Genomic DNA, 24,287 nt, shown 5'->3' with positions numbered 1-24,287 from the left:
ATCATCAATCCTGGGTATTGGTGATCTCTGTGACTCTGTTCGGAACAGCATTTATTTGTCCACTATTGAACCTCACTTACTGTTTTTGATTTATGTTTTCTTGATTGTACAAATTAACATTTCAGCTGTGTGAGACATGGGAAATCCAAACCAGAACTAAATAATAAACAAGATGATTATTAGGCTGTGTTAATTTTTAATCCCTGATGGTAAACATTTATTTTTATTAAGATTACTAGTGCAACTGGACATAAAATATTATGTGTGCTGAGATCTACTTACAATACAATTCAGATGACACAATACAATTCAGATGACACACAACAACCATTATAATCCCCTGACCACTAATTCGGCAGTTAGTTAGTTTATCAAAAAAACACTGAACCATCACTTTATCCATACTGCCAAATGTTGTCAATTTTAGCCATCATAAAATTGCTTATCATTGCCTACTCATTAGGAAAAGCACTGAACAACTGTGGAAGTTTGCCCATAACAAATTTAAACAGTACTTGACAAATATCTGTCTTTTGTAGGTGATTTCTAAGCACTTTATAAGGGATTGAAACTTGCTTTTCTTAATTTTAGATTAAAACCTAGAACAAGCAGTGTAGTACCAAACCATACAAATGAGAAGATTCCATGTTTGTGCTGAATAAACTGGTCTTCAACAGGACAGTGATATAGCTGGCCTCAGCACTTTTCAGATGAGGGAGCGAAAATCTAATTTCATTGGCTTTTAGGTGAGAACATATTTAGGCTTGTCACCAATATTTTCTATAGTCAAAAATTCTGTTAACGAATGACATTAAGATCAAATGTAAACAGTTACTTGTTTGAGGTACTGAAAGTGTCTTATCCCAATCAAAGTCACATTTTCAGTAGAAATGGGGAGAAGGTTGAGTACTTCCAGTTCATTAAAATAACATGTTGACAAACATTGGTGCCAGGCTTAACAAACCAAGATTATCTCCACAATCTTCATTGTGCAACTGAGATGAAATATGTAGTTGACAGGTGCTTCACCAGAGGGAGGGAGGCAAAATTTAGGCCATCAGTTCAAGCCATTCCTACACATCTGGTACCAAGATTCACAGTCAAGAATTCCGAGTTCTAGGAATTAAGTCAGACACCAAGTACCAACAGTTAAATAGTTACTTACAGAAAGATAGCAAGCTCAAAACTTGGCCTGTAAACACATTTTACATTGAATCAGGCCCCAGGATTATAATTCAATATTATTGTGTCCCCTGGTGTCTGTAAAGTGCAAGTTTGACCCCTCCGTTTAGAACGGGAAAAGAAACTAACCAAAATATTATAGAAACATTCTCATTAACCTGTTCAGTTATGCTACTACACACCTCTGTAGCGAGTGGGATTTGAAATTGGACTTCCTGATTCAGAGGTAGGGACATTACAACTGCATCATAAAAGCCCTACCAAATTTATGTGCAGAAGAATTAAACAAATGTTTCAATTTACGCACATTACAGTAAAATTCAGTCTAGATGTAGGTCACCTCACTGATCAGCTTAGGCTAAAAATTAAATCAATTTAGACTGCTTGATTGGTTTCCAGAAAGGAAATGAAACACCAAAGTTAAATCTTAGATTGAAACAAAAAATGCCATACACACCGAGCAGATTAGTCAGCTTGTGGAATTAGATAAAACAGATAAATTCTTGGTTGAAATGAAAGGTAACTGCTGAAAACTTGATCAAATGTTTCTGGTTTTAAATGTTGAACAATTGTATTTCAGTTTCTGTTTTAATTGTATAGTTAACTGAAATTCTCAAAACTTTTAATAAGTATATCTGCAAATTCATTTCAAGGCCTCAGCTGAATAATGTGCAGTGATGCTGTTTCAAAGTTGGGAGTTAAAGAAAAATGTTGATTATTGTACCCAAAGAGGACTGCCAATCTTCCATATTGTGTTAAGACTATCTGTTTTACAAAATTGACTAAGCTTGTTTAGCTGAACATCATCTTCATCCACAGTAGCCTCACCTCATGTGGCTTCAAGCATGAGAGCTCGAATAGTGTGACCCTGTTTCCCCCAAGCCTTAGATCGATCAACAATTTCTGATCCTCAACACGAAATTCAAATTATGTACAAGTAAAAGACATTCTCATGTTTCAATTCTAACATGATTGAATTGCATCAATTATCATATATATTAATTTATAATTAACAAACTTTAAAATTGTTGAATTTGATTTGTAATCTATGTTGTTACTTTCATAGGAACATATGAATAGGAGTAGGCCATTCAGCCCCACCATTCAGTAAGGTTATGCCTGATTGAACATCTGAATATCTTTTACTTGCCCCATTTGACACCAATAATCATAAATTTATCAATCTCTATCGTGAATATGCTGAAAAACTGGTCCTCAGTAGTAGAGAGTTCCGTAGATTCACGACCAATTGTATAAAACAGTTTCTCCATATCTCAAACCTAAGTGGCAATCCCATTATTTTAAAGTTAAGTTCCCTGGTTCTAGACTCCCCAACCAGGGAAAACCCCTTACTTGGACTAAAAATGGAAATAGCTGGAAAAACTCTGCAGATTTGGCAGCATTTCCAAGAGGAAAATGAAGTGCTATTCTTCCAGCTTGTGTTGAGCATCGCTAGAGCACTGCAGTAACTCAAGATGTTGGCCATGGAACACAATGTATGTTGAAGTGGCTGGCAACAGGAAGCTCAGGGTCATTTTTGCAGACAGAATATAAGTGTTCTGCAAATAGTCGCCCAATCTGCATTTTGCCTCCCCAGTGCAGAGGAGACCTTATTGTGAACAATGATTACAGTGGACTAAATTGAGTGAAGTGCAGGTAAAGCACTGCTTCACCTGAAAGGTGAGCCTAGGACCTTGATAGTGAAGAGGGAGAAAGTAAACAGGCAGTTGTTCCACCTTCTGCAATTGCATGGGAGGGTGCCATTGCGGGTGGGGAGGCGTTTGGAATGGAGGACAAGTAAACTAAGGTGTACCTGAGCAAATGTAACCTGCGGAATGCTGTAAAGGGCCGAGGGAGGAATAAGTGTCTGGAGGTTGTAGCTAATCATTCTTTGGATGTGCATTCTGATGGAGTGGCAAGTGAAGACTAGGAAAACCGTATTAGTGTTGTGGGTGGGAAGAGAAATGGTAAACTGCAAAGTGTGGGAGGTGGGTCGGACATGGCTGAGGACCCTGTAAACCGTGGCAGTGGTGAATCTCCGTTGAGAAAGAGTGTGGACATTTTATAGGCCCTCTTGGAGAAACTGTAGAATCATTGGAACAAATGTGAAAGAGACTGGAAGAATAGTGTGGAGTCTTTACAGGAAGCAAGATGTGAAGATGTACACTCTGTGTAACTGGGAATTGGGGGTTTGTAGTGGATGTTGGTGGCCAGTTTATTCCCAGATATGGGAACAAATATCAAAGAAGGGCAGGAAGAGTCAAAGTTGAAATTGCTGGAATACTGAACAAGTCTGGCAGCATCAATTGAAAGAAATCAGGGTTAACATTTTAGATCCAGTCACCCTTCTTCAGATTTTGGGGAAGAGTTAGAGATGGACCAAGTGAAGGTGAGAGTAGAGTGGAAATTGGAATTGGAATAGGGAAGGTTCGACAGACTCCATAAAGAGACAGGCATAATGTGTGGGCGTGCCCATGGCCATACCTTTCATCTGAAGTAAGCGAGAGGATTTAAAGCGGAAGTTGCTCAAAGTGAGGACAAGCTCAGCCAGACAGAGGACAGTGATGGTAGATGGGGATGGTTCAGGCTTTCTTCCAGGAAGAAGCAGAGAGCCCTAAGATCATCCTGATGGTGGAAAGGGATCACATATGTGTGGTGTTTATCCTTTTTAAGTATTTTGTAAGTTTCAGTTAGGTCACCTATCATTCTTCGAAACCGTAGAGAATACTTGCCCAGTTTGCTCACATTTTCTTCATAGGACAGTCTTGCCATCCCTGGATCAATTCTGGCAAACCTTCATTGCGCTCCCTTGAAACAATGATATCTTTCCTCAGATAGGAAAACCGAAACTGCCTACAGTACTCCAGTTGCAGTCTAACCAAGTTTTATACAATTAAAGCATGACTTCACTGCTCCTATCCTCTTGCAGTAAAGGAAAATATTCCATTAGTCTTCCTAATAGCTCATTGCACCTGCACGTTAGCATTCTGTGGCTAAACAACAAGGGAAACTAGGTCCCTTTATAAATCTACGCCTTCCAATCTCTTACCGTCTAAGAAATATTAGACATCAGTTTCTCCTACCGAAGCCAGTAACCTCACATTTTTCCCACATTATATTCTATCTACCATGATCTAGCCCATTCATTAAGTTTTCTCAAATCCTCTTTTTATGCATGTGTTAGGAGCCAGAGTGTTGCTAGGGAAAGGGTAGGTCTACTCAGGAATGAAGGAGGGAATTTATGCATGGAGACAGAGGATATGGGTGAGATTCTTAATGGGTACTTGGCAATTGTATGCACCAAGGAGAAGGATATGGATGATAACATTAAGGAGGGGTATATTGATATTTCTAGGGCATGTCAATATTAAAGAGGAGGTTTTAGGTGTCTTAAAAAACGTTAACTTAGAAAAGTTGCAAGGGCATGATGGGATCTAGGACAATGTGAGGACCTCTTCATCTCCATTTCCGGCAACCAACTTAACACTTACATCTACTTCACACCCACTAACTCCCACATCTACCTGGACTACACCACCTCCCAACTTCTCCTCCCAACTATCCCCTTCCCCCCCGGTTTAACTTCCTTCCCACCTATCCGTTCCACCCTCTGCTCCTTTGTTTAAGAAGTACTCCTGAAAGTTATAGGCCACGGAGTCTTAGATCAGTGCTGGGGATATAATCGAAGAAGATTCTTTCTTATTCGCACTTGGTAAAGAATTGACTTATTGGGGATTGTCATCATAGATTTATGCAAGGGAGGACAAGTTTAGGCATGTTTTTTGAGGAAGTGACTAAAATGATTGAAAGTAGGGCAGTGGCTGTAGTCTACCTGAACTTCACTGAAGCATTTTTTCAAGGACCCTCATGGGGCTGGTCCAGAAATTTAAGTCACATGGGAAGCACTGCGATTGATAAGTTGAATACAAAATTGGCTTGATCATAGACCGTGTGGTTGTGGAGGGGTGCTTTTCTGACCGGAGATCTGTGACCAGCAGTGATTCGCAAGGATCCACTGAGACCTCTGTTTGTAATGTATAAATGACTTAGATGAAAATGTAGGTGGTCTAATTAGTAAGTTTGCAGATGATATGAAAGTTGGTGGTATTGTGGATGATGAGGAAGGTGGTCAAAGTTGGAAAGTTAGGAACAGAAATGGTAGATGGAGTCTAATCCAGACAAATATGAGGTGATGCATTTTAAGAGGTTAGATGCAAGAGAAAAATATGCAGAAAATGGCAGGTCCTTAGGAGCATTGTTATACAAGAGGGATCTTGGGGTGCAATTCCATAGCTCCCTGAAAGTGGCAACATAAGTGGATAAGGTGGTAATGAAGATGTGCAGCAAGCTTGCTTTCATTGATCGGGTGTTGAGTATAAAGGTTGGCAAACCATGTTGCAGCTGTGTAAGGCTTCAGTTAGACCACATTTGGAGTATTGTGTGCAGTTCTGGTCACCACACTATAGAAACAACGTGGAGGTATTGGAGATGTTGCAAAAGAGGTTTACCAGGATATTGCCTGGATTAGAGTGTATCATCTATAAGGAGAGGTTGACAAACTTGGATTGTTTTTGATAGAACATCAGAGTCTGATGGTGACTTGATAGAAGTATATAAAATTATGAGAGGCATGGATAGGGTGGATAGTTGGAATCTTTTTCTCAGGTTAGAAATGTCAAATACTAGGGGGCATAGATTCAAGGTGAGGAGAAAATTTTAAAGGAGACATGCAAGGCAAGTTTTTTATACAAAGGGTGGTAAGTGCCTGAAACATATTGTTGGGGGAGGTGGTAGAAGCAGATACGCTAGCAAAGTTAAGATGCATGTGGATAGACACATGTACAGGCAGATTAGAGGAATATGGCAGATGGGATTAGTTTAGAATGACATCATGTTCAATATAGACATGGTAGCCAAAGAGCCAATTCTTGTGCTGTGCTGGTCTACGTTCTGTGAAACTGCTGTACATCTTTTTCACAAAATATGTTCCCTGTTAACTTTGTATCATTCACAAATGTTGAAATATTACATTTGGTACCCAACTCCAAGCCATTGCTGTATATCGTAAACAGCTGGTGCCTAGTACTAATCCTTAGGGTATCCCATTAGTCACAGCGTGCTAATGCAAGAATGACTCATTTATTCTTATTCTGTGATTTCTGTCTATTTGCCAATCGTTCATCCATGCCAGTGCATTACCTCCTATACCATGTGGTTTAATTTTTCCAACCCAGCTCCTGTGGGGGACTTTATCAAATGCCTTCTGAAAATATAAGTATGGTTCATCCATCAACTCCTCTTATCAAATTTTAGTAATGTCTTCAAATAACACCTCCTACAAGTTTGTTAAACATGATTTCCCCTTCACAGATCCATGCTGACTATGCCCATTCAAATCATTATCAACTAGGTATCTACTTATCCCATCCTTTATAATAGATTCTGGCAATTCCCTTCTATTGATACAAGGTTTTTAGTTCCCTGTTTTCTCTCTTGCTTCCACAATATGTATGCGTCAAATGACTGACTGACTTTACAGGAGAGCTGGAATGTTTGGTATGAGCATAAGTCCTATGGTTTTACTGAAGTTTTGTTTAAGGACCAGGTGCAATAGCTGGGTAGCCGTGTTGCTTTACAAAATGGTACAGGCAATTCTGTTAACTTTCTTAATGGAAAGAACTTTCAGCCACTTGAATATTCATATTGAGTGCAGCAGCATACAAAGAATATTGCATTTCACCACAAAATCTGCCTGAAATTATCACACCATCAATCCTTCAAAAATCAGGAGTACTGAAATGTGTTAATTGTAGTTCCCCTATTGCCATACCAGCTGATGTCAACCAACTTAAGCACGGAAGGTGATAGGAGAAAGATTTAAAAAGGACATGAGGAGCAACTCTTTTTTTAACACTGCGTTTCATGTGTGGAATAAACTTCTAGTGTAAGTGGTGGATGCAGGTACAATTACAACATATAAAAGACATTTGGATAAGTACATGAATAAGAGGTTTGGAGGGATATGGGCCAAGCGCAGGCAGGTGGGACTAGTTTAATTTGGGAAATTTGTTCTGCATGAACTGTAATGTTTGAGTTATAACTTATGCAAATGCATCATGTGACATCATGTTTTTTTTCAAATAAACTTGATGTTTTTATAGTTATACATGCAGCACCTCGTATCAGGTTATTTTCACAAAATTCAAAAACCTATCAGAAATGTATATTAGGAGTTTACAGGGTAGCATTAACCCCACCAAGAGAATGATGGAGACAGTTCCATTAAATATTTTTATGGCTGAGATAGATTGACTTCCTTGTTAGTGAAGAATCTAAAGGTATAGGACATAAGTAACGAGGTGAAGTTAAAGCCACATTCAGATCAGCAATGATATTGAAGAGCAGAACACGCTAAAGAATCTTAATGGTCTACCCTTGTTCTAATAGGCATGTTCGTATTGTCAGCAACACCATCTTCACCAGCCATAGACGTCACAACCAGACTTCACTTAGAACAGGCAGTCAGTTCCCTGTAAGTGCACGCCTGATCTTCAGGGGCTGCCAACTAATTAGAGGGCAGGTACCTCAATTTGGAGTGGGCAACCACTGCTGGGACTTTAGCAGGTCCAGAGTGAAAATAGTTGAGGTCAGGGGTTGCGCATATCAATCAATCATGCCCAGCCACGGTGAGTACTGAGACAAGCAAAGGCAGCGGGGATTTCTTTCAGTGTGCATGAACCTAGTTACTCTTGGGAGAGTGGTGGTTGAGAGAGGAGAACAAGGTGCTTAGGCCCACAGAGTGCCTGATGAGAATTGCATCACTACTTCCAGAGTGACCACCAGCTTTTTCTAGGAGGACTCTCTTCAAATTGCACAGTTTTCATCTGCCAGTGGTAAAACTTCAATGGCATTGGGAACAGATCCACTAAATGGTATGTTAAGAATCTCAACTGACTTAACAGAACAGGCCATTCACAATCTAAAAGGCCACTGGCAAATAGCAACAATGGAAATGTGATTGACATGGCATCCCTCCCACCACCACCCTTATTGATTTTGTGACACCTCCTAGCCTAGTGAGCTGGAAGGGAGGGATGGATACTAGTGTAAAATTTAGTGTGACTAATTTTGGTCACCATTGTTAAGAGTAACTTTGTTAATTTCATTTTCTTTTCCTCTAATTAATTTCAGGCTTGGCTTGCTGAGGTAGAAGGTCGTTTACCAGTCAGGACTGATCAACCAAGACGACCAAGTGAGATGCACGAGTTGCAGAGTACTGCTGTAAACAATTGTGCACAAGATCGAGAGAGGTACAGTATGGTTGCTAATTGCAGTAAAAGCTTCTAGAGTAAAATGTGAGATGAGAAGCAATAAGTAAATTGACAAAGGAAGAAGTTTTCAAAGGTGATGCTGCATACTGTCATGTAAGATTGAAGTTTGAATCTGATCAATAAGTCAGAAACATTGAAAATTTTAGAACAGATGAGGTTGGTGCAATAATGTTTTAGATGGAACTAAATCTGTCCTCTTGCCATGTTACTCCAGCACTTTTTCCCATAGAAGTGTATCGGTTTATACCTCAAAATCAGGTGTACCATGTACTTCAATTGAATTTGCGGAATCACAGAAGGAGGCGATTTAACCCATGTCTGCACCAGCTCTCCAAATGAGCATCATGATCTCATGCCATTCTTCCTTTTCCCTATACTTGGCATATCATTTCTATTCAGATAATTAACAAATGCCTTCTTCAATACCTCAATTTGCACCTGCTTCCACCATATTTCCAGGCAGTGCATTCCAGACTTGAACCAATCATTGAGCGAAAAGGTTTTTTTTCTGGCATCATGCTTCTTTTGCAAATTATGTTCCTCCTTTTAAATCTGTTCACTTTCCATTCTTGGCCCTTTTACAAAAAGTAATGGTTTCTCTCTATCTATTTGATCCAGCCCTCTTTCGACTGAAATCTTATATCAGATTTCTTCTTAGCTTTTCTCTCTTCAAAGAAAACAGTCCCAACCTCTCCAACTGTCCTCAATTAAAGTCTCTTCTCCCTGGACTCATTCTTTTAAATCTCTTCTGCAGTCTCTCCGAGCACCGACATTGTTCCCAAAGTGTGGCACCCAGACCTCCACATGCTATACTCTATACCCCTTTTAATAAAGACCAAGATACTGTATATTTTATTAACTGCTCTCTCATCCTTCCCTGGCAGCTTCAATATCTCTGCATTTTTACATCAGGTCCCTCTGCTCCTGCATCCCCTTTAAAATTGTACGCTTTATTTTATATCATCTTCCTTCCAATGTTCATTCTACCAAAATGTATTGCCTCACATTTCTTTGTATTGACCTTCATTGGACCCATTCCCCCACTTCACCAATGTGTCTATGACCCTTTTCAAGTCCTGCACTGTCCTCCTTATAGTTTACAATGTTTCCAATTGCCTGTCAACTACAAATTCTGAAATTGTCCTCTGCACATTAGGATCTAAATCATTAATCTATAACTAATAGAATATGTTAGGACATAGAACATATAGAATATGTTAGGAAAAGCATGGGTCACAATACACACTCCAGGGAATTCCACTACAAACCTTCCTTGCACGTGAAAAAAATCCATTGACTCAACCAGTTTTGTATCCATGTTGCTACTCCCTTTTATTTCATGAGCTAAAGTTTTTCTCAAAAGTCTGTTGCGTGTCATTATATCCTATGCCCTCTGAAAGTCCATATCCACCACATTAACAACATTGCCAACTGAAATCAAACTGACAGGTCTGTAATTGCTGGGCTTATTGTTACAACCTTTTTGAACAGTGTCACGATGTTTACAATTTTCCAGTCTCCTGGCACCTCTTCTGAGTCTAATGAAGATTGAAGGATTATTGCCAGTGCCTCTGCAATTTCCACTCTCACTTTGCTCAGTATCCTTTGATACGTTTATTGGGTCCTGGTCCCTTTTCAACTTGTAAGCCCACACAGTCTATTTAAATCTACCACCTTATCAATTTTGAACATTCTGGTGACAGTTTCCTCTACTGTCATCAAAACCTGGTCAGCATCTCTTTCCTTAGTGAAGACAGATGCAAAGTAATCACACAGTATATCAGCCATACCTCTTGCCTCAATGTGTAAATTCCCCCTTTGATACCTAATCAGTTCTCCTCTTCCTATTACCAGTCTTTCACAATATATATACCAATACAAAACCTTTGAATTCCCTCTTATATTGGCTACATTTTATTTTCTCTTAATTTCTCTTTGCTTTTCTAATATGCTTTTTCACCTTCACTCTGAATGTTCTGTATTCCTCATGGTTCTCAATTATATTTTCTATCTAACACTTGTCATAAGCACATTTCTTCTTTATCTTAATTTCAGTCTCTTTTGTCTTCCAGGGTGCCTGGTATTTGATTGTCCAAACTTGCCTTTTGAGGGAGAATGCCTTAAGTGTGTCCAAACCATCTTGTCTTTGAAAATAGCCCATTGCTTAGTTAGTTATTTTCTTGCCAACCTTTCATTCCGGGTACCATTTTGCCCTATTGAAGTCAACTCTCTGCCATTTGATTTTTTTTTAAACTTTGAATTGACAATTGTCATTCTCCACATTCACCCTAAATGTTGCAATATAATAATCATAGTCTCCTAAATGTTTCCTACTGGCACTTGATCCATTTGGCCCACTTTGTTTCCAAAAACTAGGTCCAACAGTCCATCTTCTTTTGTTGGACTGGTCACATACTTCTTTAGGCATTTCTCCTGAACACGGTGCAAGGGACAAGTGTTCCTAGATTAGTGGAATCGCCATCTACATTTGGGTAATTTAAGTACCCCGTTATAATTGCTCTATAATGGTAACATCTGTCTGTAATTTCTATGCAGATTTGTTCCTGTACATACTACCTACTCGTTGGTTTATTGATTATGCCAAGCAATGTAATTGTATTCTTTTCCTGTTTGACTCTGACCATGTTGATTCTGTGCTTGAACTGAGACATCCTCTTTCTCCAGCATGATAATTCTCTCTCCTTAATCGATATTGCTGCCTTTGCATTTCTGTCTTTTTTGAAGACTTTGTATCCAGATCTGTGTTATTGCCATTACATTGTGTTTCCATATGGCAAACTGACTACCTCTTAATCTTATTTACTATACTCTATACATTCATTTGCATACACAATAACCCTGATCTAGACACTGCTACCTTCTCCCTTATTCTGTTTCACCTGTTAAGTTATTCTTCTCTATGCTACTTTTGTCTGTGGTTCCAGGCATTTTATGAAACCTGGCATTCTCTAATATTATCTTGTGGTTCCCACATCACTGCCAAATAAGTTTAAAGCCCTCCCAACAGCACTAGCAAAACACGTTGCAAGGAACTCCAATCCAGCTCTGTTCAGCTACAACCCATCTGACTTTTACAGATGCCTTCTTTCCCCAAATTTAGTCCCAGAAATCTAAAGCCTTCCCTCCTGAGCCATCTTTCCAGCCACATCTTCATCTGCCTTATCCTCCCATTTCTGTACTCACTTGCATATGGCACTGGACTGATCAGGTCCTGTTTGCTAACTTTCTACTTAACTCCCTAAATTCTGATTTCAGGATAACATCCCCCCTTTCTACTTAAGTCATTGGTACCAATGTGGACGACAATCTCTGGTCCCCCCCCCAAAGGTAGCAGTTTTGTCACATCCTTGAATCTGATACCAGAGAGACAGCAGCACACCATCCTAGAATTACATTTATAGCCACAAATAACCTGTCTGTTCCCTGAACTAATTAATCCCTATCTCTATTCATCTTCCTTACTTCTCCCTCCCTTTCTTCTCCCTCCTTTTCTGTACAACTGAGCTGATTGTGGTGCCAAAATAGTAGCTCTGACTGCACTCATTTGTGGAGCTACTCCCTTATCAGCTTCTAAATCAGAAAACACGATTGTGAGTGGCATCCCCAGGAGACTGTTATACCATTTCCTGCTCATCTTGGATGCTTGGCAGTCATCCATTCCCTTACTGTCCCCAGACCTTCAGCTGCTATGTGATCATTTTTCTCATCATGCTGCTCACATAACTCTGACTTGTGGATGCGTCACAGTGACTTCACTATCACTCAAGCTGTGAAACCTAGAGCTCAAGTTTCTGCAGTTGGCAGCACATCCTGCACATGTCATCTATAAGTATAGTGATGTCCATGATTTCCCTTATACTATAGGCTATGCATTCCACTCTACAAGGCTGTGCTACAATGTCCTACGTTTACTTCCTTTATATTAACTATTTTATTTAAATCACTTATATTACTTTATTATATTGGCCTCGAAGAAGGCCAATAAGGCAGAGTCATTTCTGGTATTCCTCTGTTAAATACAAGTATAGCCACTTGATTAAAAATATTATGCTATTTACAGTAATTTAAAGCCAGCCTCTAATAGTAATTTCCTACAACCAATGAACTTGCTGAGAGAGTTTGCCCTTGCCATTCACTAAATCCCCTACTCAGTGCACTTTAACTTCTCGCAGTAAACTTTACTCAAAATATCCCTCTTCCCTCACTGCACCAAATTTCTACTTTGAATAAGATTTCTAGATATACTCACATTACCTCTATCTTATTCACACTAAGCCCACCACACACACACAATTGCAGGCGCGCACACACACATATCATGAACTCTTGCTGATGGTGCACTTTAAAAATCCCTTTCTTATATAGAGATTTAATGAGTCACTTTCTAGCTGATTTTTTTTATCTCCCTTCAGCCAATTAAATGTAATGAAACAAATAATTGTTAGGCTTATTTCATAGACACAACCAACCCAAATTTTGATGGAGTTTAAAATGACGAGAAAGGAATCATGACTGGAAGGTATACGTTCTTGTTGCAATGGAAGTCCAGTCATATCCAGATTTGTGCATTTGTCTCTAATAAATATAAGTGTAGTTTCACCCCATAGCTTGTGAAAAAGTGAAAACTGCATTATACACGTTATTCTTTAGACTAGCTGAAAAGCTTGTATATTTACTGATTCCAGTATTGTCTCGACATAACTGTAATAGTTGCAGTGCACATGGCAAATGTAGAAGATTGTAACGTTTCCGTTGGGCTATGCTGTGCTACATTGGATTACCTGTATTATTTTTGAAATATGCTCCCCTGAAACTAATTAATGTGTACGCCACAGCAGGTAAGAGTGAACAGTTGGACGTCCTACAGCAGCTTCCACTGTTGCTGGCTACGTCCAGGCCGGTCATTCTGGCCAGAGACTTCAACTATATCATTGATGCAGATGGACGATCCGGTGGGGGGGGACGGTAAACTGGATGCCGCGTCTAGAGTCCTGATGGAAACGGTCAAAAATGCCAAGCTGCATGACATCTTCACCACCCCTGCAGACAGAGCGCAGCGTGGATACACCTGGTCAAGGGCAGATGGGTCTATCCGCTCAAGGATAGATTACCTGTTTGTGTCCCGAACATTCTCGGTGAGATCCACCGACATCAAGCCGTTGTTCTTTTCTGACCACTGCCTCCTGCTGGGCAACTGTCACCTACATGACGAGCAGTGGGATGGTAAGGGAACGTGGAAGCTGAACACTAAGTTGTTAACCTCAGGAAACATTGAGGAGCTCAAGAGGGATTACGCAGGTTGGAGAACTGTGAAGCCCCTCTTTGAGTCTCCAGCAGACTGGTGGGAAACATCAAGAGGTTCTTCATCCTCAAAGGTGTTCAGGAGGCGAGAGAGAGGCAGGGAAAACTGTCCCAACTCCAGGAAAGTATGCAGAACTTGCTCCTGCTACAAACTATGGGGGCAATGTCACGAAGGACCTCCAGGAGGTGAGGGGCCACAAGCCTCGCTCTTTTCCTCGGAGGCCTCCAAGATAGTCTTTCAGTCCAGGGTCTGCTCCGCAGAGCAAGACATGCTCACATTTCTTCTTCCAGAAGGTGCACAAAGAGAGGTCTGTGCTCAGCAGTCTAAAGGAAGATGATGGTTCGGTAAAATCATGTCAGCTGACATCATGAGGATCAGCAAATCCTTCAATACCAGTCTGTATGACTCGAAGCCAACTGACAGCTGTTCCTGTCCTCTGTCACGGAGGTCTTAGACGACAGAACGCGGGAGAGGCTGGGCCAGCAGCTATCTCTGGATGAGCTGACCAAGGCCGTCGAGTCCTTTGAAAAAAATAAAACTCTCGGAAGCAATGGCTTACTGGTCGAGTGCTATTCTGCTCTATGGGACTTGATTGGCCAGGACCTGCATGTCCGTATGCTGGCAGGTACCATGAGTGAATCCATGAGGAAAGGCATCATCACCCTCAGCTACAAGCAGAAGGTGGAGAGGGAGGAAATTAGAAATTGGCGACCAATCTTGCTGCTAAATGTAGATTACAAAATCTTGTCAAAGATCATCGCCAACTGGGTCAGGTCTGCTTTGGGATTGGTGATTCACCCTGACCAAACCTGTGCTGTACAGGGCAGGAAGATCACTGAGAGTCACCAACATGCAGGATAGGGGGGTGGACACCTGCCTCATCAGACTGGACCAGGAGAAAGCCTTTGACAGGATATCGCACACATACATGAGAGATATTCTCTCCAAAATGAGCTTTGGGGAGGGAATCTGCAATTGGATCTGACTGCTCTACACCAACATTGTCAGTGCAGTCTCAATCAATGGGTGGGAATCAGACAGCTTTTCAGTCTGATTAGGTTAAGGACTCCCTGTACATGGATGATGTTGCTGTTTTCTGCTCGGATCTGCTGTCCGTGTTATGTGCATCTGCTACCAGTTTGAACGGGCCTCAGGGGCCAAGGTAAACCGAGGCAAGAGCGAAGCCATGCTCTTTGGGAACTGAGCCAACCAATCCTCTATCCCCTGCACTGTCAGGACTGACCACCTGAGGGTGCTGGGTATTTGAGGGGCTGGGACATGCGCCAAATCTTGGGAGGGGCGTATCAGTAAAGTAAGGCAGAAACTGGGCAGATGGGAACAACGGTCGTTCTCCATCACGGGTAAAACCTGGTCATCAGGTGTGAGGTACTCTCAGTGCTGTTATATGTGGCTCAGGTCTGGTCTATTCCCAGAACCTGTGCCACTGAAGTCACCCAGACTATCTTCCACTTCGTGTGGAGATCCAAAGATAGACTGGGTCCGAAGGGACACCATGTATAAAGATCTGGGCAACGGGGGAAAAAACACACCCAATGCCACCCTCACCCTGAAGGCCACCTTTGTGTGTGGCTGCATCTAGCTGTGCGTGGATCCCCAGTACGCAAACACCAAGTGTCACTACAGACTGAGGTTCTACCTGTCCCCGGTGTTGCGAAGGATGGGCGTGGCCTCGCTGCTGCGGAACGCTCCCAAGTAGTTGGACTGTTCTGTATCACCTGTCCTTCGTGGAGAAATTTATGAAGAAAAACACCTTTGACCACAAGTCCATCAGAAAGTGGTCAGCAAGTAGTGTCCTTGAGACCCTTCGGGAAAAGGGGAGGGCGGATTCTGTTGAGCAGTTCTCTGGGCAGACAGTCAAAGTCATTTGGCAGAATGCCTCATCACCAGAACTTACAAACAAGCACCAAGACATGGCTTGGCTGTGGTGAGAAGGGCTCTGCCGGTGAGATCCTTTATGCACGCCCGGACACTCTGCGCCACCGTACACTGCCCTTGAAGTGGCTGTGGAGGGCACGAGACTGTCACACACCTCCTTCTGGAATGTGCCAATGCAAAGGAAGTCTGGAGAGGAATGCAGTGATGTTTGTCGAGGTTCGTCCTGAGCAGTTCTGTGATGCGGGACTCTGCGCTCTACGGTCTGTTCCCCGGGGAACACGCTGAGACGACATCAACTGTGTCTGAAGGATCATCAACTCGCTGAAAGACGCTCTTTGGTCTGCCCAAAACCTGTTGGCCTTCCAGCTGAAGGAGTTGACCCCAACTGAGTGTTGCAGACTGGCACATTCCAAGGTCCAACTCTAGATGTCGAGGGACGCATTGAAGCTTGGAGCAGCTGTCACCAAGGTGTGATGGGGAAAGACCACCATATAAGGTCTGCCTGCCAAAGTAGAACGGGGTCATACTCAGTAGTTTGATTAGATTAGATTACTTACAGTGTGGAAACAGGCCCTTCGGCCCAACACGTCCACACCAACCGTCCGAAGAGAAACCCACCCAGACCCATTGCCCTACATTTAACCTTCACCTAACACTACGGGCAATTTAGCATTCACCTAACCTGCACATTTTCTTGGACTGTGGGAGGAAACCGGAGCACCTGGAGGAAACCCACGCAGACACGGGGAGAATGTGCAAACTCCATACAGTTGCCTGGGTCTCTGGCACTGTGAAGCAGCAATGCTAGCCACTGTGCCGCCCACTGGGCTCTCAGTTGGGCTCTGCTGACGCCTCAGCTAAACACTAAGAGGCTGGATGGTTAACTTACAGACTTGTAAATACAATTGACTCAATCTGACCTCTGTATGTAAAGACATGCAATGTATACATATGAATGGCATCACCAACTGTACAGATATCAAAAGATTTCTATGAATAAAGTAAATTTTTGAAATAAGTTAATTCACTGTTATTTGGAGTAAGTATTTCTTTATTTATTAATTGCTGTGAGACAGAAAATATATTTATGATTATTGTGCAATAAATCCTATATGTTGTTACCTGACATTTCATTCCCTTCCTGAACCATCTCCATTTCTCCTAATTCAACAGTTGTGTGTACATCTATTTCTATATATTTTGGGTCTCACTGTTCTATAGTTACTTTGTGTATTTCATTCTTGAGCAGCCCTGATGGTAGTTATACCGAAGAACAGAACCAGGACCCTGAATTAAAAGTCGCAGCACAGTGCGAGTTTGATGATGAATTTGATGATGAGGAAGTACTGGCAGCAATTGGCACATGCAAAGCCATGTATCCTTTTGAAGGTATATATACATTGCATAGGAAACTATTGCTCAGAAACCTCTCTGAATTTGTTTTAATTCCTAGATATCCAACCAGATATCCTTTGGAGTGCTAGGTTTACCCCTACAATTTTCCATAGTAAATTCACTGTCCTGCCATGTGCTTGTTGAGGCTAGGGACTAATTACTGTTGAAATGCTGGCCCAAGAATAGAATGAGTGAATTAATCACGCCTCTCTAACCCTACTGAATCATTCCCACTGAATTCTTAGGGAAGTATTTATTTTAAATGGATATGGTGATGAACTATCAAGAGAATGGGAAAGGATGAGAATCAAACTTTTACTTGTGCTTTTTAGAGATGCCAGTATGATTGTTTGCTTATGCTGTTTGATAGGAAAGTAAAATGGGTTTAAAATGCACACCAGTGCGTCACTGAACAAAAGGGTCCAAGTTTACTTCAATAACCTTGGGTTGGCAAGAGTGGTCACTGATGACAGAAGAGTTAACCAGAAGACAATTACAGAACAAAATTGTCAGTAGATTAGGGCTGAGATGGCTGCAGTATGAACAGAAAAAAATGAGGAACGCAGACCAAGCCTTTTTATGTGTTTTGTTTTAATTGGAATCAGGGTTCATAAAGAAAAAAAGGCAACAACAGTGCACAATTCTCCCAACTGAAGATAATTAACTAATCTACACGTTCTCAAGGAAGCTACTGTTGTCTCAAATTGTAGATTAGAGGCTTTATAGCATGCAAAAGGATGATTGAAAAGAAGAAAGGAGTTCGTGTTTGTCATCTCATTTGTGTCACATTTCAATTCAGGTCAAAATGAAGGAACAATAGCAATGGCAGAAGGAGAAACACTGAGTGTGATAGAGGAGGATAAAGGAGATGGTTGGACAAGAGTTCGACGGAATGAAGATGAGGAAGGATACGTTCCAACATCCTATGTGGAAGTATATTTGGACAGAAATACCAAAGGTGCAATGACTTACATCTAGTTTTAAGAAAACTTGAGGTGAACGTATGTCTTACAGGGCATGATCTGTACACAACAGATATGAGAATGCAACTAAGTGCAATATACAGGATCATTGTGCATATATAAACTTTTTTTAAAAAGATTATGTAGTAGAGAGAGGGAGAATATACAAATGTGTTTTGTTGTCGACTGAATGAGATTGCATTTGTCACAAACTTATGTCGGTGCCAATACTGGGATTAGTTTATTGTGAAAATTAATAAGCATGGTCCATATCCACCCATTTTTAAGTTTGAAAATTAAAATCCCTTAATGATATCTTGGAAATTTTAAACGTAATGCTCAAATCAATTACATTACTTATGTCTAATTTGTATGCATATTTTAATCTATTGTTGAATGACTACTCAATTTTATTTATTAAACAAAATTTTAACTGCTTACTCATGAACAGAATCTCCTAGCTACTCAAGGGTAAGGTGTGCGCTGCAGTGAAAGCCCAGTTGTAGTCTAGATGGTTTTCAGTGGAGATATTTTTGCTGTCTTGCTGTTTCATCACTGACATTGTGCTACATTACAGCAATAATTATAGTTCAAAATATTTCATTAGCTGTAAAGAACTCTAGGATGTTCAGGAATAATGAAAGGTGCAATATAAATGAAAATTCATTCTTTCTCTTTCACTTTTTTCCCCATCTCTGTCTAATAGGATGGTTCTCAGTGAGGACCACTATAATTGAGGAACTGGTTATTATTATTGGACATTAAATAATTGTCAATTTAGAAAACAGTCATTACAAAAAATTGAATTTCTCCATGTTGAAATTGTATCCAGCTTAAATTTCTGGATCAAGAATCATGCAATTCATTAGCTTACTAATTGACATATCTGTTTTAATATGGTAGTGTTTTCTCTTTAAAACATTGTATAACTTGTACACTTCAGTTGGTCCACTGTATTACAATATCAACACCTTTATTACTTGACAGTTTTTTTTTAAAAGCTGTTAATTTTAAATTTTATGCTGTTCATATTTGATGAGGGTAATGATCATTATTATCCATTTAGCATACTAGGTATGTGTAGGGCAGCAGCTTTGTTTGAACTACATTTTACTTGAATTGATGTACTTTTTCAGCTGTTAATCTACTTGCTTTGTGTTTAAGAGAACCTGAGCAAAGTGGTTGTGTGTGTCATAGTATTAAATGCAACTGCTTTGCAAATCAAGTCTGTACGTCTACAAATTATCATTCTTCTGAGTCTAAGTACCATATTGGGAGTGAGTTGTTAGGTGCACAGAGGTATTTATGTAGAATGGAACCAGTACTAAATCTACAAGCTGAAAGTGCTTTGTTACTATCAATCAATTTATTAGTGTTACAAGTTTGGCTATTTGTTTAATGCACTGCTTCACTTTGTTTTATCTTTTTTTAAAACAAATCATTCTGAAAGAAATTTTGGTATACATTTAAAGCTAATCAGTTCTGATATAATGAAAGTGTCATGTGCTCGATGTCTTAATTCCTTATATTTGTTGAAAATGGATTTGTTGCCAAATCAAACAGTATGCAACTATTTCCAATGTAATTATTGTTACCTGAGCACTAAGTTCCATACCAGTTGCATCCTATATTGGAATTTCTGCAACACAACAACTTGTACATCCAATATACAGCTTATGTTTAAAATCTGAGCAGGAATTGCAATTCACCAAATATGTCAGGAAAGGCCCTTTTGGTACCTTTAACACTATTCCACAGTATATTCCTATTTGCAGGCTAGAATAATTGCACAAACAGAAATACCCAGTTTGATTCCACAATCTGAAGCAGAAGTGGTTCTAAGAAATAGTGTCAGAATTTGACCCTTATGTACTACCCATTCTGATGTGAGTAATTTAAACCAAAATTGCTAGAACTTTTAACAGGTCTGGCAGCACCTGTGAAGAGAGCAACAGAGGCTGGACTATTTTGGCTCAGGTGATGCTGGTTGTAATAGTATACCGTGAAGTGTGGCCCTGTGGTCACATGGACACACATCTCCAAGAGGAGTGTCACTCTGTTGTTATGGACCAGACCAAACCCATTTCAAATATATCAAGATAGCCTAGACCTAACTGTTTTTTTTTAATTTAATGGCAAGTGTAAGGTGATATATTCCAGATGTAATTTGATTGGTTACACTTCTCAGCTTTAAGAAAGCACACTTTATCCTTACTTGGACTAGATTGGGTTGGGATATCTGGTCAGCATGGATGGGTTGGACCGAAGGGTCTGTTTCCATGCTGTACATCTCTATGACTCTGACAGTTAAAATACAAACAAAAGAAAAAAGAATTAGTCTAATTTTATCCCTATTGGAAAAGTGAACAGAATAACAGATTATTTAACTACTAAACAGCAGCGATTCCAATACATTAACATCCTTGGCAAAGGCAAATTCAGTAAAAGTAAATTGTTCTCACGTGCAATTCTCAGAACAGAGAGAACTCCAGCCATAACCGAGAGGAATAACAGCTTCCACGTCCATCTTTATGACCCCAGCAATTGCTGAAAGCTAAGCTAAAGTAAAACCCTGGTTTTATGGGAGCCTGACCCTATCCATTTCTTCTGCTTCTGTTGTTCAAAGCCCATTCCCAGAGGTCAAGATAAGTCTTGTCCAGAGTTAATGTTTCAAGGTTGAGATTTCTTCAGAACTTTCAATTGAAAAGTCAGGCACGAAAGGATTAACTTTGTGTATGTGTCCTGTTCTCCCTCCACTTCCTTCCACTCCCCCCACTCCCTGTTCTCTTACCCACCCTCTGATTTCCAGACCTGTTGAGTATTGCCCACATTTTTGTGTTGCAAAATTGTAGCATCTGCCATATTTTGCTTTCATGTCACTAATTGACATTCTGCCATCATGCCAAATTCACATTTATGAATGCTGACCTTCAGCTGGTAGTACAGAGTTCATTATATTGAGTAAATAATTGTTTACAACCTCATGTAATTTTGATGTATAGCCGAACTCTGTGTAATTCAGAAAATCAATATGTAATGCATTCCTGTTATTAGTGTACAAGTTTGTATGTTTTAGTATACGTATTGCATGCGCTCTATAATATCCTTCCGGCATATTTAAGTTGCTGTATAACAATCCCAGACAATGGTTAATCAGTATGTTATTGCCAAGCAAGCAATGAGGTTAACATGTTTGATAGATTCCAACAAAAAATATTTTTCTATGTCCAAAAACTTGAACTTTATTTAATACATAAAAATGTAGAGCCAAAATCAGTTTTGAGATTTGTATTTTAAACATTCTGGTAGACCTGGTCAAAACTAAAGAGTACTGAATGCCACATTCTTCCGTGATGTAAGTGTTGCATTGTTTAAGTTGCAGCTAAGATTCACTAGATCGTCTAGTATGAGACGGGTGTTGTATAACAGTTGCTTAGACAGTGTCTTTGCTCTGTAGTTTAGATGGATGAGAGGTGATTTTGTTGGAATTTATAGAATTCTTATGGGACTTGGAAGGGTCAATGTGGAAGGTTGTCCGAATTGGAGAGTCTAGAAATAGGAGTCATTGCTGTAGGATAAGGACTCAACTATTTAAGACTGAAATTAGATTTTTTTTAATGAGGCACATTGTAAATCTTTACACTTAAGTACCTGTCAGGCTCTTGATGCTCAGTCATCAATTATATTGGAGACTAGAGGAATAAAGGGGTGTGGGAATGGAATGGTAATTGGAGTTGAGATAGAAAATCAGCCTTATGTTGTTGAATGCAGAGCAGGTTAATGTTGCCAGTTTCTGCCTCTATATCTTGTATAGTTAACTCCAAGAATTTTCTAGGTTTCATAGCACAACAATATAGTTTGATTGATAAATATCTTCATTGTTGGTTTTGGAATAATAAGCAAAACAAAGTCAGAAATTACAACTGCTTTATGCAGATGTAGAATTGATAAAAGAATAATAAATGTATATAAACAACAAAATGTTAATCTTTTGCTTCATATTTGGAAAAGTATTTATTTCCAAAGTTTCCAGTTCATAAAGTTTGAGTGCAAGTCAATGCCTTAGCCCTTTGAAGGAATGGTCATTGAAAGTGTTTAGCATTTATGTTGCAGTTAAAATTGCAATGTAGTACCTGTATTATGTTTCAGTGAAATTGAGCAAAGGCTTCTCTTTTGCAATTTCTTTCAGGAAAGCATGGTGATGAGATTTCATGTTCTTAAAACAAATCATTTACTCACCCCAACTCCATTTAATTCCCAGATCATGCATCTCATGTAATCAAGAGGATGTGCAGAAACCTGCTTATAAGCCACTTTTGTAGGTGGCTCTTTATGTGACTTTTATGTCCTTCATCTTGTCTTAAGGGAGATTAAGGAACTTCTATTGGGATCACTTCACTACAATGTGGATGGGTTTGGTAGCTCAGAATGGGGAATTGAATCCAGATCTTATCATTTCATTGCTACTATATCTGTTTGACTTGCATGATAATAAAATAACTTATTTGGAGATGGGGACTGTGTTTGTGCCTTCATGGAAGATACTTGAGAAATTAAAAGTTCTCAGAAATATTACAAATTGTAACCAAGCTAATGAATCATAGTATTTAGAGTTGGTGTGAACAATTCACAAAAACCTGCCAGCATTTAATTGCCAAGATTCACTTAAATTTAGTTAGTATTCAAATAATAATTATTCAATTTATAGGAAGAAGTAATAAGCAGAAAGTTAGGAAAACCTGTGTATAGGTAGACAAAATCAAAATGTTTGAAAAAAAGCATTTATTGCTGTCAGATCGTGTCATCACGTTGTATGATTTTGTATTTTAACTTCCAATATTGAAAGTACCATACTTTGAAGCAGCATTCTACTCAAGTTAATAGCTGTTTTTATTGTCAGTTCTGATTTAATTCAAATGTTTATTAAAAAGAAAATCATGTAAGTTTATTTGTCTTGTTGGGACTACAATTTATTTTCTTTGGTAACAACACAGATTGTATCTGTGACTGTGTTCAAAAGAGATATCTTTCAGACCGGACATTGTAGTTAAGACAAAAACACAGCAAATAATGTTGAATCCTAGAACTAACAGAGCATATACTGTGGGCTATGAGACCTATGACCTTCATAAGGGAACAGAAGCCAAACTCCCATTGAAGACTTTAATTCACCTATCAACCTTTTTAGACAGCAAGTTTTAATATATTGGTAGGGCCCTTGATGTTGCCCATTTTGATAAAACTTCACGCAACATTTGCAACTACCAGGAGTTTTGTGGATCTCGCAGTTCCTTATTCTTTTTGCTATAGCAACATCTCAGCCAATCTGAGTTAACTTGCCAACCAATCAGCGTTGTTTCCTCCTGTAGTGTTAGTCCTTGTGATCATTTTAAATTTACCATTCGAGCATTTGTCCAGCTGCGTACATGTAATGAAAAGCTTTGATAAGATGTCACTCCTTTCAACAATGTTCTGTTTAATTGAATATTTTCAACTTTGTCATACTTAGTGTTAACATTTTTCTCTTTCAGTCCTCTGCTGGCAATCCTGTTGTGTACTCCTCAGTTTTTTTTTAATGAGATTTCTAGCATTCCCTGCTTAACCTGTTCCCTTTTTATTGTAGCTGTGGCAAAAAATACCAGAGGTTTCCAGCTGGACCCAGGTTCACCATTTTTCCATCTTTGAATAAGTTGTAGATTACTTACAATGTGGAAACCGGCCCTTCGGCCCAACAAGTCCACACTGACCCGCCGAAGCATATACCACCCAGACCCATACTCTTACATTTACCCATTCACCTAACACTACGGGCAATTTAGCATGGCCAATTCACCTAACCTGCACATTTTTTGGATTGTGGGAGGAAACCCAGGCAGACACGGGGAGAATGTGTAAACTCCACACAGAGAGTCGCCTGAGGCAGGAATTGAACCCGGGTCTCTGACACTGTGAGGCAGCAGTGCTAACCACTGTGCCACCGTGCCGCCCACGTACAAGAGTCCTTGTAATATATATTTTTTAAAGTAGTATTGACCTGTAAGATTTCTAGCATATTTCTAACTCAGTTCATTATGTTACTAACATGTCTCTTTCTACCTCTTTCTGGACTCTAGGTACCTAAGGTGGTGTGCTGGTCCAAGAATCACGGGGCGAGCTGGTACGCAAGGACACATTCTTCTGCTTAACTATTTTAAAAAT

The 24,287-nt window shown here is 39.8% G+C and overlaps 1 protein-coding gene across 13 annotated transcripts in view; it reads left to right on the top strand.

Annotated features, from left to right (window-relative positions):
- The window catches only part of LOC122564919 (formin-binding protein 1), a 206,934-nt gene that overhangs the window by 171,371 nt on the left and 11,276 nt on the right, over positions 1-24,287 (top strand). For 7 of the 13 annotated variants that reach the window (XM_043720401.1, XM_043720399.1, XM_043720394.1 and 4 more), the window contains 3 exons: positions 8,374-8,492; positions 16,979-17,121; positions 17,927-20,838. In XM_043720401.1, coding sequence (XP_043576336.1) covers positions 8,374-8,492; positions 16,979-17,121; positions 17,927-18,105 — 441 coding nt within the window. In that variant the 3' untranslated portion in view covers positions 18,106-20,838. Of the gene's footprint in view, positions 1-8,373; positions 8,493-16,978; positions 17,122-17,926; positions 20,839-24,202; positions 24,247-24,287 lie in introns of those variants that run through there. The other 6 variants (XM_043720400.1, XM_043720402.1, XM_043720391.1 and 3 more) reach the window with 2 other exon arrangements.

The sequence above is a fragment of the Chiloscyllium plagiosum genome, chromosome 30 (genome assembly GCF_004010195.1).
Source record: "Chiloscyllium plagiosum isolate BGI_BamShark_2017 chromosome 30, ASM401019v2, whole genome shotgun sequence".
In the NCBI taxonomy this organism is placed as follows: domain Eukaryota; kingdom Metazoa; phylum Chordata; class Chondrichthyes; order Orectolobiformes; family Hemiscylliidae; genus Chiloscyllium; species Chiloscyllium plagiosum.
Note: the sequence above shows the minus strand (reverse complement) of the source record. Positions and strands in the feature narration are given on the sequence as shown.